The sequence below is a fragment of the Dipteris shenzhenensis genome, chromosome 24, assembly GCF_047967505.1.
Source record: "Dipteris shenzhenensis isolate YYH24624 ecotype China chromosome 24, Dip_SZ_1.0, whole genome shotgun sequence".
NCBI classification, from domain to species: Eukaryota; Viridiplantae; Streptophyta; class Polypodiopsida; order Gleicheniales; family Dipteridaceae; genus Dipteris; species Dipteris shenzhenensis.
Window position 1 is genome coordinate 47,670,553 of NC_141619.1, and position 14,059 is coordinate 47,684,611.

At 40.4% G+C, this 14,059-nt stretch overlaps 1 protein-coding gene across 1 annotated transcript in view; it reads right to left on the bottom strand.

The window, feature by feature from the left end:
- Positions 1–2,717: 2,717 nt before the first annotated feature.
- The window catches only part of LOC147886696 (uncharacterized), a 53,316-nt gene continuing 41,974 nt past the window's right edge, over positions 2,718–14,059 (bottom strand). The window contains exons 7-8 of the mRNA XM_087395304.1: positions 3,480–3,593; positions 2,718–3,351 (exon numbers count right to left, since the gene is read on the bottom strand). Of these exons, the coding sequence (XP_087251430.1) occupies positions 2,956–3,351; positions 3,480–3,593 (510 nt within the window). The 3' untranslated portion in view covers positions 2,718–2,955. The remainder of the gene's footprint in view (positions 3,352–3,479; positions 3,594–14,059) is intronic.

The following is a 14,059-nucleotide window of genomic DNA, read 5'->3' on the forward strand; positions in this document are numbered from 1 at the left end:
AAGTGGTATGATAGTAAAATTCCCACACCAGATATATTGGGCATTATTTTTTGGATGGATGTATAAGGCTTGCAATGAATCTATCGTCAATTCTACACTGTGCTGATCCTGAAGGTTTGGTTCTCTTTAATGATAAGGTGGTTATTTTTCTCACAAAGGAAGGAACCACTAGACATGGATTGAGATATGACATTCTAACCCTTGGAGAGATAGTATGCATGCTTTGCACATACCAACTCCCAACTCTAGCACTAGCCATAGGTAGAACACAAAAACATGGTCAATGTATACCAACTATTAAAGAGTAGGATATGTGAGCGATGCCTTTATGGAAATAACATAAAGAGACTTCCCTAATAATCAAGCTACAAGAGGAAAGAGCCCTCTAAATGTGGTGCATTGACATTATAGAGTACATAACCAGTATGCCATCTTGTTGAAAGCAAAAAATGTCACATTTGTTGCTAACTATATAGTATATATGGAAAAAGAAAACTACATATGGAAAGCATTTGTCTACTTTATGAAGCAAATGTCAGAACTATTTGACAAATTTCAAGAGTTCAAAACAATGGCAAAAACCTAGGCCGTTGCATCAAATGCCTTTGATATGACAACGAAAGATTATATGTCTCCAAAGCATTTTCTATATATTGTAGACAATGGGAATCTACAAAGAGTTCTCTTTATCCAAGATAGAACAAAAAGATGGCATAGCATAAAGGAAGAATTGCAAGGAGAATGATGCAAGCTAAGGACATGTTTGAAAAGTTTTGGAAAGAAGCAATCTGCACATTAGCTTATTTATTAAACCAATCTGCTATTAATGTTACACTGTATAACACTAGAGGAGGCCTTCTTTAGATACAAGCCATATGTCCAATATGTATGAGTTTTGGACTCTGCTGCCTATGCTCATGTGTCGAAGACTAGAGAGGTAATTTTGATGCCAAGAAGTGTATAATGATTAGATATGCAAAAGAACAGAAATAAGGGCCTATCCAGAGTACCATCTAAGGAAAAGATAAGGATTTAAATGGAAGTGTGGGATTCAAGGAGGTCCAATTGTGTTAAATCTCTTTAACCACATGTTAAATATACTTGAAAATGTAAACCCCAAGAAATAAGTACTTTAAGGACCTTCTGTGAAGGGATACAAGTTAAAATATAAGAAATAACTTAATCATTTTAGTGAAGTATTGATGAGGGTCAATACTAAATCAAAAGTATATAACATGAGGATGCTCTTTTGAAATATCTTGAAACAAGAAGGCATTGTGATTGCAAGCTCAAAGAATGAACATCATAGTATAAAGATATATCTTTTGTGTCAAAAAAGATACAAATTTTCTTGTTACTTTTACTTTATGAAAATGGAATCTTTCGTTAACTTTAATGTTATTATGTCAAGAATCTTTTGATGTTATTATGTAATTAAAGTAAATATGTCAAAACAATCTCATAAGAGATGTGCTTTGCAAAATCTGGTTTTCGATTGGAAACTAAAGCAAGCTCTAATCATCATGGTTATGAACAATTAGATGGAAGAGCAAACTGAAAATCAATTGAAGACAATACTAGAGATAAAGAATTAGACATCCACAAAATGTAAAATATTTGATGATCTGTCCCCCCTCCCCTCACGCTCAACCATCATGAGTAGCAATAGTCAATGAAATAGAGGAGTATCCCCTCAATAAATTCACAACGAGAGTGTGCATCTTATAATGAAATGACTAGGGAGTCATATCATCTAGGCCAATGCTAAAATGGACAAAAGATTGATAGATAAGATTGAGGACATTGTGAAAGACATTAAATCTTAAGATGACAAGCACTCTATAGATGTTGCATGGCTTAAGTTAGAAACAATTTATCTTCCAAGGACAATACAGTCCAAATAATGGTGGATACATGCCATGAAAGAAGAGTATAATGGCATTCTAAAAAATGATGCTTGAGAGTTGGCGTAAGTACCAAGGGAAAGAATATCGTTTGCTACACAACTGGATACATTCTGTGGAAGAATAGTATAATGGCATTTTAAAAGAGAGTTGGTTAAGTACCCAAGGGAAAGAGTGTTCATTCGATTTGCAACTGGATCTACAAGATCCAGTTGGCCAGACTGCAATGAGATATGCTCAACAAGGGGACTTTGACTCTGAGGAGACTTTTGCACCAATCATTAACATAAAGATCATCTGGTTGATACTTTTCTTTTCTTATATTATGAGACTCCATATCAAATGAATGTCAAGTCTGTGAATTGTAAGACAACAAGGACTTATGAGACAATCTAAGCACTTCTTTTACCATTCCAAAAATGCATGTTATGGTTTCAAGCAAGCCCCACGGACCAGGAAGCAGCTACTCTGATGAGAACAGGAGGTGCACTGAAGCAGTCGAAAATGCAGGTTATGGTCTCAAGCAAGCCCCACCGACCTGGAAGCAGCTACTCTGATGAGAACAGGAGGTGCACTGAAGCAGTAATGTCATATTCAAAGCAAAAGCTGCACATCAGCGTTGATAATGGAAGGTCAGAACCAATTAAAATCGCCAAAATTGTTGCATATTGAGTGCAAAGTAATATATTTATGCATTTGAATTCTAAACACATGGTCCTTCATATACCTTCGACTAGAGAAACAGCAGTCGCTGTCAATTAATTTGTAGTTGCATGATTCTTGATCAAAGAGAAGATACATCAAAGTCTTTGCAAGATATAAGTTGAGATACCTCCATGACAGCCAATTTGCAACTACCAAATTGTAGGATTAACATAGCTCCTCAGATTTATGTTATGATCAAACTAGCCCTCTGCTCATTGCTGTACTTGATGTATGTACAGCCTCACAAATGGCAATGCCAAATCACCAGGGCATTTTAGTTCATAAACAGAACCTTTAAGTAGGTATCTCAGAGTTAGATGTGCCCAAAAAAGTGTTATGTTTGGAGCTAACCAGTGTCCTTACTGGACCAGATTTCTTGCAATACCTCAAAACGTTGAAGCAATATAGGATGATCTGTGGATCCCTTCATAGCGTAAATTCTGTCAAGTTGGGGTGTTTGAACAGACCCAACTACAACATTTTCAAATGCCCCTGACATCACCTTGTTACACTCCTGCAATGAGGACGAAACCAGAGTTTTCAGTTCATCAAGCTCATCAGGTAGACCACCACTCAGCAGATTCACATTATTCAAATCAGATTCAATTTGGGCAACGCCATCCTCTATCAAATTTCTGGCTGTATGTTTTTGAGGGCAATAAGTCAGCACAGGAGCCAATGCCATGCCATTTGAAGAAAATTGGGATTTGATATCACCATACATCCGTTTCTCCAAGGATATCTGTGGGAAAAAACAGAAAAGTCTTGAATGAATCGTCTCATGTAAGCAACAAAAAAAGAAGCAGCATTCATCCAGCTAATTATAAGAGTTTGGCATCATAAATACAGGAAGTGAATTTCAACTATTACCTCTGCATTTATGGCAGCAAGTAATGAAGGGCTGACAGGATCCGGAGAAAATTCATCTGGCTCAATGTTCAACAATATCCGTCTTACGATAGGAAGAGTAAGCACAGGGCAAACCTGTTGGCACACAATGTCAAGAACATTTTCAGAGGATCCCAGTTTCAAGTATCCTCACATTGAAAAATAAGAAGCATTCACAATCATAGAGAGCAATATAAATACAAATAAGGCAAGCATGAAGCCCAACAACCTTAACTGTCAACCGAGCTGCTTTTTTGTCTTTTGTAATTCTAAGGAAACTACAAACTTCTGTAGAAGAAAGCCAAGATATCACTTCAATAGCAAGAAAGTTTTGAAGTAAACAGGTTGGGTAATCCCTATATTTCTTGCGACAAACTACTAACACATGTTGCAGCAGAAAGTAACAAGACTTGAAAATGCGGTTAGCTCTCACAATCAAAGCACTTTCTAGGGCCTCTCTCTTATGCATATGTGGAATTGTAAATAGAGTAGAACTTGCAACGGTTGAGCACCGTGTAGAATGTGCGCATCATCTACACCCATATTAGAATGGCAGAACTAGGGATCGTAGTCTTGTAATATGAGTCCTAGAGAAATACACTTCTTGCCAAGAACAAATTGTATGTCCTATGGATTGAATTTTTGAATTACAGACTTGAAGGAGTATCTGGCCAAGATGTTTTAATGTTTCCAGAGATGATGTTGTTACTTGTGCGACCATTTGCCAAGGCCTGTATTTGGCACGTTGCACTTGCTGGGGTTAGCTCTACCCAAAGTTGAGAAAGACAGATAATATCTATCTCCTTAGTATCAATGGCATGATCAATTGTATGTTCAATTTGATTAGGTAGTACCGCTCTTATGGTGTGAAAAGGTGTAATGGCGGTAGGTTTATAATTGTCAAGGTGCATAAAATAAGTACCTTTAGCAATTGGCGGATCTAGTGCAACCAGTGTATGCATCCAATTTAGTGAGTCTTCTAACTCTGGTAAGGAAGCACACCAAGAGTCTTCAAGACTCTTCTTGTTGTCCTCTTCCTTATAAACTTTGAATACATTTACCTATGTTGACCTATTGGTAGTGTTAGATTCAGTGGCAAACAGATTCCCAAACATAGGGTGAGCCTTCCAAGTTTGGAGATCCACTCTCATGACTTGCTCATCCTTACGTAGTCGTGGACCAATCCTATAGTTCGCATGAAAGGTCTACCCAATATGATGCCATAGACATCCGGTTGGTTGGGAAATTCCATTACGACATACCAGACTTGGTAGGTTAGATGAAGGTCTTAATCTCCCTTTGAACTGCTACTGGTTAGGCTGTTGCTCCACCAGCTAATTTGACTATGAGGTTTGCGCTATCCATCTTAGGTCGTCCCCACTTAGCCCAATGCTACTTAGTGACTATTCTTACACCAGCTCCACCATCCAAGATTGCAGTCACACTCATACCTTAGTAAGAGAAGGGATAAATTGCATTAGTGTTGTCACTTTCAAAGTATTGGCCCAATTTGTTGACAGAGACCTTGGGAAAGTATTAGGGGTCATTTGGGAGTTTGAGTGGACTCAGGAGCTGCTATTTGCCCATTCATCCCATCCGAGAGGTCTCTCCCACTCTGTCTCTCCAAAGAGTGGGATTACCTCATAATATTGTCACAACGGGCATCTTTACTTCCATGGATAGGAATGAGACTAATACTGTGATGTATCGAGGTCCAGTGATAGGTTGCCTACCAATTTCGTCTCCTCAAAGCCATAGAAGGACATGTTCTCGTCCTCCTTTAATTATTGCAAGGCGGGATCTACTTCAAACGTTCGCTGCATTAGTGTGGATCTTTCTGTTGAAGAGCATGAGGTAAGTTCTTCCACTCTTCTAGAAAATTTCAAGAATTTAGAGACTCAGTTGATTCCATGGTGCCTTGGATAGATCATATCAGCTCCCTTGCTTGCCTTGAGTCTTTACTCAAACTTTGCTTGGCACTCACACACCAAGGTTTGTGCCCGGATGAGGCGGCGTTTCTCTACAAAAGGGTTTGGGTATTCATCATGACTCTTGGTCATTGTGGCTCTACCCTGGATAGGGGTTCTTAGTAATTCAGTGACTTCTTGTGGAGGAGGATTGATTAAGCCTCCATGAGAGGAAGTACCACCCAAAGAAGATGATGTGGCTAGGGTGGCAGTGTCTTCATCAGAGCCATCCTGGATGATTAGGTAGAGATATATACAATGATATGGTGGTGTAGGATAGACTAGGACTTAGACTATTTTAGAGTTTTTGTGTGCTCTAGTACTTGGACTATATATATCAAGTACTTATACTTCATTTGGTTCAACATTTCAGTTGGAGTTCACTTCTGTTCACTTCTTGTTCTCGTGCTCACAACTCTTCTCCATTCTTGTTCCTACATGTGGTCTCAAAGCTAGTCCTTCTAGTCCTATCAGTTGCTTCCCCGCTCTCCTGCATGCTCCTATTACACTTCTGTCGTGGAGAAGAAGTTAGTTCTTGCTCGTCGACTTCCCTTTTGGAAATCCTGAGCTCCCACGAGCTTCGTGTGATCTCAAGCTTCAATTTTGTTGCGAGATTTTGCACCAAGAAGCACTCCTCCGCTAGGTGACTTCGTTTTGCATCACGCGTGCAGTTGTTTTAGGCAATTCTGGATACCGAAAGTTCTATAGCTGTGTTGGGCAACCCGGTTGACCAGTCGTACTAGTATTTTACCCCCCTTTCGGACCTGTCCGTGCTATCCGAATTTTATTCTGCGCAACAAATAAGAAGATACCAGCAATATCATTTATGTTTTGCCGATTTTTACTAATTTTCGTACAGCTTGCCTCTCTACCTCACCATTTGATTTCCCCGCTTGCCCATTACCTCTCCTTATCGCCACTTCCATCTCCAGCTCCAAACTCGACTTGGTGGTCTCCAGCTCGACTATAGGAACAAAGTGGAGACAGGTTGTGAACACAAGTGAGCAAGAGTACACACACAAGAAAGCTTCAATAGAAATGTTCAAATGAAACAATACAAGTACTTGGTATATATAGTACCCAAGTACTACTGGTCAACCATAGGGTTGACTTTATGCCTACAACAACATATCTTTGTAATGTCTTACAAATCCCCCCTCAAAGATATGGCTGAAAGTACCTGAGAAACGTCTCAGGTGTACCTTGCAGTACCGAAAGTACCATGGTTGCACAAATTCATCCAAATGGATATGCAACCTATGGGAGTACATGAAAACTATGTCATTGTGAATCACTTCACAACCTCCCTTGACATTGTGAGAATGTCTCTGATCCCCAAGCCATGTCGATGTAGTAAGAAAAGATCTGTTGATAGGGCTTTGGTGAAGATATCCACCACATTGTCCTCAGATGGACAATAGATGAGATCAATGAAGCCATTAGAAGTCCAATCCCATACATAATGATAATGATTTTCAATGTGTTTCATGCAAGCATGAAAGACAAGATTGTTAGCTATGACAATGCAACTTTGGCTGTCACAGAAGATAGAGTTTGCTTCGCCACTCCGTAGTGGCTAAATTTGCAGCTTTGTACTCTGCTTCACTGGAGGAAAGAGAGACTCGCTCTTGCGTCTTACTGAGCCATGAGATACAAGCTCAATCCAATGAGAAGCAATATCCAGTAGTGGACCGTCTGTCGTCAATGTCCCCTAACCAATCTGAGTCGGTGAAACCAATCAGCTCTAGATCACAATTTGAAGCATAATGCAAGCCAAGAGAGAGAGTGCCATGGACATATCTGAGAACCCTCTTTGTTGTATTCCAATGTGTGATCGTGGGACAATGCATGAACTGGCTCAAAATCCCTGTGGCGTAGGCAATATCAAGCCGTGTGGAGCATAGATATATCAAACTACCAGCCAACTTCTGTACAAAGTGCTATCAAACTTTTCAGCAGCATCATGCTTACTCAGCTCGAGTCCCTTTTCCAATGGAGTAGAGCCACAGGCTTACAGTTCTTCATTTTAAATTTCTGCAACAACCCCTTCGAATAATTTGTCTGTCACATAGAAATCCCATCATGGGTCTGCCAAAAGTCAATGCCAAGACAATAATGCAATAGGCCCAAATCTGTCATGTCAAAGTTGTGACATAAAGCGAACTGCATTGCTGTAATTTGCTGCAAATTACTGCCAATGAGTATGATGTCATCCACATATAGTACCAATATGACTAATTCTGAGTTTTGCTGCAGAACATACAAATTTGGCTCTGTATGAGTGTTTATGAAGCCCCGTGACATCAAAAACTTGATGTATCTTTTGATACCATGCACAAGGTGCTTGCTTTAGCCCATATAAAGCCTTCCTGAGCTTGCATACCTTGTGCACTAATCCCTTCACCTCAAAACCTTGGGGCTGATGTACATAGACCTCCTCTTTAAGATCTCCATTGAGGAAAGCGGTCTTGACATCCATCTAATACACTGACCAACCATAAAATGCAGCAAGAGAGATGACAGAACGAATGGTGGTCATCTTGGCCACTGGAGCAAAAGTCTCCTCATTATCTATCCCCTCCTCTTGTGCATACCCCTTGGCAACCAAACAGGCTTTGTATTTCTCAACTGTGCCATCTGAATGGTATTTCACCTTATAAATCCATTTTGTGCCAACCACATTTTTTCCAATGGGCGCATCAACCAAGTCCCATGTAGCATTCTTCTCAATGGATTTAATCTCAGCTTCCATAGCTTTCTGCCATGCCGGATTATGCTGAGCATCCTTGAAGCTTTGAGGCTCGTTTTCAGCTTCCATCACTGAGGTCATCAAAACAAAATTGACCTTTTTTTTATTTTTCTGAGTGCTGGCCTTGGTTTTTCCCAAAGTAGGCTGATCCTTATCATCTTGAATGGTAAACATTGCCCAACGTGGAATAGATTTCTTTGCTATACCACTCGGGGCTACATCAACATCTTTAGTGGCCTCACGACGTTGATAATGCCTCCAAACATGAGGCTGTCTATTCTCATTAATTGGCTACAAATCTAAAACATTTGAGGGAGAGCCATCCTCAACATGTGGCAAGCCATCTCAACTATGAGAAGTAGAAGGAGAAGAATCAAGAGACTTCGTCTCATCATCCTCAAATTGGATGATGTCCAAAGGGGTGTCATCGTATGGTGGCAAGTCTGCACTAGCGGACTGCATGCACTCATTCTCAGCAAAGAGAACATCTCTGCTGATTATTACCTTCCTAATAGCGGGATTATAAAGCCTAAATTCCCTGCTTTCAGTGCTATACCCCACGAAAATGTATTTGACACTCTTGTCATCAAGCTTTGTCCGATGTGCATCTGGAACCAAAGCATATGCCACTGAGCCAAAAACTCTGAAATGACTAACCTTTGGCTTAAAGCCATACAAAGCCTCAAATGGAGTCACATTAACCAAAGCTTTGGTAGGGCATCTGTTCTAAATGTAAGTGGCTGTCACAACTGCTTCTCCCCAAAAAACCTTTGAGACTCTTGAATTTCAGCATGCATCTTGTCATCTCCACGAGAGTACGATTCTTCCTCTCAGAGAGTGGATTATGCTGTGGTGTGTAAGGGCATGTCAAGTGATGTTTAATCCCATGCTGCTTCAAAAATCCTTGGAATGCATGTGACATGTACTCTCCCTCTCTATTTGAGTTGAGTGTTCCAATTCTAAAATTGGTTTGGTTTTCAGCCATAGCTTTGAACTCCTGAAACCAATAGAACACCTCAGATTTTTCATTCATGAGAAAAAGCCATGTGAACCTAGAGAAGTTATCTATAAAGGTCACAAAGTACCTTGCTCCTCTATGCGTGGGAACAGTCATGGGGCCACATACATCACTATGCACTATCTACAACACTCTGGTTGCCTTGGCCCAATTCTTGCCTTGTTTACTGAATAGCAAGCGATGCAATTTGCCAAGTGCACACCCCTCACACACTTCATTTGCTGGTTGCTGCAATTTTGGCATTCCCTGAGTCATATTATTATTGTACAAGTAGGACAATGCCCTGTGATGGACATGTCCAAACCTCGCATGCCATAAATCAGCCGGGAAGTGTTTGCTACAGCCAATACCTTTCGATCATAAGGCTGAGCATCAAGCTTGTATAAGCCTCTGTCATATGTGTCTATTGCTACAACCTCATACCCTTTCTTTGGATCCTTGATCCTGCATTGGTTATCCTGAAATTCGACCAACATATGTTGATCATGGGCAATGTTTGAAACTGAAATCAGATTTTGCCTCAAATCTAGAACATACCAAACATCTCGGATATACTTAACTTTCCCATTATCAAGCTGAATAGGAATGTGCCCAACTCCAATGATGTCTTGAGAAGCATCATTGGCACATGTAACCTGTCTGCCATGAACAGTTGTGATGCTCTCAAACCACTCCTGGCAAGGAGTCGTGTGCTTAGTAGCACCACTATCGATATACCATGTATCACAAGGGAAGCATCCCTTGATTAATTTTCAGCATTCAAATCCCCCCTGGCATCCATCTTCTTACTAAATGCAGCAAACACAAAATCTCTATCACCTTGGGCAAGATGAGCTTCACCATGTGCATCTGAAACACGAGTTTCAGTGGGGGCAACAAAATTACTGCTAGAGCTGTCCCCTTGCCTTTTCTTTTCATTGGCAATCCTTTTTTGACACGCTGCGATGTAATGTCTTGGCTTCTTGCAATAGTTGCATTTGTCCTTTTTCTGATTTTTGCTTAAACTGCTTGCATTCCCCTCCTTGGGCTGAGTTGTATGGCTATGTTTTGACTCAAAATTTTTCTGAAATTTGCCCTTTCCACCCATGGCAAGCGCTTGCTCACCCTGACGAGAGGCTTTGGCAAATTTTGAGCATCTCTCCTCTTCCTGCAACAGAAGCCCGACCAACTCATCGAACGAGAGTGGGGTTGCCCTGAGAACAATGATCAATGAAGTGACGAATGTGTCATATGAGGACGCTAAGCTATTGAGAGTAAAGAGACGAGCTTCTTGTCTTCTTTTTCCTCATCAATACTTACGAGCTGATCACGTAGATCAGTGATCCTAGCAATATGATCAGTGATGGCCTGGCCTTCCTGCATCTCGAGATCCTTGAGCTGATTTGTCAAGGCAATGACCCTTGCCTCATTCTTAACATGATACATGTTTGCCAATCTTTCCCATGCTGCCTTTGTATCCTTGCACGACTTGATAGTCATCATAATGTGCCTCTTCACATTTGTGGCAATCAAAAACATTGCTTAGGTGTTGAGATATCAAGCTTTACTTGTGATATGCCAGGGTGAACATTGTGCATTTACGTCACCGACTTGTTAGCTGCAGATGCGGTTGGTTTACCGCCCATGAATAATAGCTAGATGACAACTATCTTTATGTACTCTAGTTAGTGGCTCAGTTAGTATGCCACCTAGGTTAGCTGAGTTTGGTTTGAGACCCACATGTAGGGTTCATCTATTCCTTTTGTACTAAGAGAGAGAGTTCTTTTTGCTTACACAACTAAGAAGAGAAATACTGTTTTCAACCTCCACCTTTGTGTGTATTCCCCCATAAGGAGCTCAAGAAAGCAAACCAAGTTCGCGGTGTCTTAGTAAGAGGATCAATGTTGCTTTCCTTTTTTGAGTTTGGGAGCAAATCTCTGCAGGTAGCACAGCCGAAAAGTGCAAGAGTACACTGTCTCAGATTGGGACGCCCTTCACAGTTTCCCGCAGGCACTCAAAAAGGTACCATGTTTTTGCTATGCGACCACTGTTCTGCAGGTCGGTAAAAAGTTGCCACAGAAATTGCATCATATGCCTATGCGCAGAGATATTGGGAGTCACAGTATCATTCTTATTGCCTGTTGATGCAAAATCGTCACTAGGAAGTGACTGTGTGGTCAAATACCACTTTCGTCAGTTTTGCAGATTTGCCCTTGTGAAGCAGAAGTTGTGTTTTTTACAGTGATAGAATATTTTTACAGTGTTCTATAATGGCGTCTGATGCTCTTTCACAGATAGTCACTGAAAAACTTGACAAGAACTTTCCAGCATGGAAGTTTAGAATAACGAATTTTCTTAAGGAAAAAGGCTATTCGGAGCTCATAACTGGAGCTGAACAAGAACTAGTTATTTCTAATGTTCCCAATCAACAGGAGTTGCAAGCATTTAAAGATTGACATGAGAGAGCTAGAAAAGTTATGTACTGGCTGTCTATCAGTATTTCAGATTCTATGATTGTGCATATTTAGGATGCAAGCACGCCGAAGGAGGCATGGGATACTTTGACAAAAATGTATAGCACAAATACGCCAAGTCAGGAAAATGCAGCTCAAGCAGGAGTTGCATAATGTGCAGAGAGAAAATATGAGCATCAATGACTACCACATGAAGGTGAAGAAGATTGCAGATGCACTTGCTTTCATTGGATCGCCAGTGAAAGATGATGATTTAGTTTCTGTGACCTTAAATGATCTAGGAAAGGATTATGCACAGTTCCGGACATCCATTGCCGTCCGTGAGAATTTTTCTGATTTTGGGGAGTTGATTGCTCTTCTAATTTCTGAAGAGCAGAGAAATGGTAGTGCATCTTCTTCAGGAGAAACTTCAAAAGAAGCTGTCTTCTACTCAAATGCTGAAAGAGGTAGAGGCAGAGGTAGAGCAGGCCAATCTGGAGGCCGTGGCAGAAATCAGAATATGCAGCAAATTCAAGAAAACCAGTCCTATGGAGAAGGACGTGGTAACCTTACAGGGGGAGCCAAAGAGGTCGTGATGGATGGCAGAGAGGCCAAAATGCAAACAGCAATGTTGAATGCTACTACTGTGATAAAATGGATCATATGGCTAAAGACTGCTACAAAAAGCAGAATGACATCATGAATGAAAAATTGCAGCAAGACAATTATGTATCTTCTAGTAGATAGGATGATGACAGAAATGAGCATTTGTTTATGGTGCAGCACATGACCAATTCTGTGACAAGTGCATAAGAAAGCAATGATGTGTGGTATGTTGACTCAGGTGCGTCAAACCACATGACAGGTCATGCAAAATGAATGCAGGATGCAAGAAAAATGGAAAGACCAGGATTTGTAAAGACTGGTAATGATATTGCACATCCCATTGTACATTGGTAAATTCCTTTGTCTATGCAGGATGGAAAAAAGAAATACCTATGTGATGTATTTCATGTCTCGAATATCACCAAGAACCTGATTTCTATTGGTCAAATGGTTGAGCAGGGCTTGCAGGTCAGATTTAATCCTCATGGATGCTTTGTTGAGGATATGAAAAATAAAGGTCGCTAAATAGCAAAAGGAAAAAAGAAGGGCAGGATGTTTACGTTGGATGCAGACATGCCTGAATTAAGTGTAGCAATGTTTGCACATGGGACCGGTGTAGTTGCAGATATTGATATCTGACATAAATGCATTGGTCATGTTAATGTACATCGACTTAAATTAATGCAGGCCCAAAATATTATTGCAGGATTGCCTAAGTTCAAGGTTGCAGAAATGCATAGGGTATGTGAAGCCTGTCAATTTGAAAAACAGGCAACCATTTCCTAGACATGTTCAAGAGAGTAAGAGGCCATTGGAATTAATTTACTCTGATGTGTGGACTACTAAAGCTGCATCTATTGGAGGCTGTCATTATTTTGTCACTTTTATTGATGACTACAGTAGAAAAGTTTGGGTGTATTTTATGAAAAAGAAAAGTGTTTGGACATTTCAAAGCTTTTAAAGCTATAGTTGAGAAAGAAACATGCCTGCAAATAAAATACCTAAGGTCAGATGGAGGAGGAGAGTACCTTTCAAATGAGCTTGCAAGGTTCCTGTAGAAACATGGCATAAAGCAGTAATATTCATGCAGTCATACCCCATACCAAAATGGACTTGCAAAAAGGAAAAATAGGCATATTGGAGAGGTAGCTTGTGCCATGCTCAACGAAAAAGACCTACCAGATTATTATTGGGCTGTTACGGAAATTATCTTTCTGATATATCTTGCTTTGGACATTATTATTTTTAGTCGAGTGTGACTATGGCAAAGTACTTCATAGGAGCGCACCGGACGCAGCGGGGATCCTAGTGGATACTTTTTGTGGTTAGTTAGAAACGCCTGACTAACTTGTATTTTTGCCATGCTCGATGGTCGGTATTGTGGGTGATTCCATGTTAATACTGATGTCGCTAGTGTTATTGGTGTTGTGCTTGATTATTGTGCTTTGAGCGCGGTTATGTTGGGATCGGTTGATTCAGTGATTCGTTCGATCAATTGATTCGGTGATTCGTTCGATCGATTGTTAATAACTAATGTAATTGGCAGCTTGAGTACAAGTGATGGAACTCATAGCGAGGATTGGAGTTAGTGCGAGGGTACCGATCGAGGGGTCACACAACGCATTATAAATGGCCATAGGCCAATTTTCTATTTGTTTTATTATTGCACGTTTGAGCACTATATTTTGTGGAGGACATAATTCATTTTGGGCCCTAAGATGGCTATGTAAAGCAAATTTCTCATTTTTGGATGAGAGGGATAATTTTGGCTCCTTGGTACTTTTATGAAA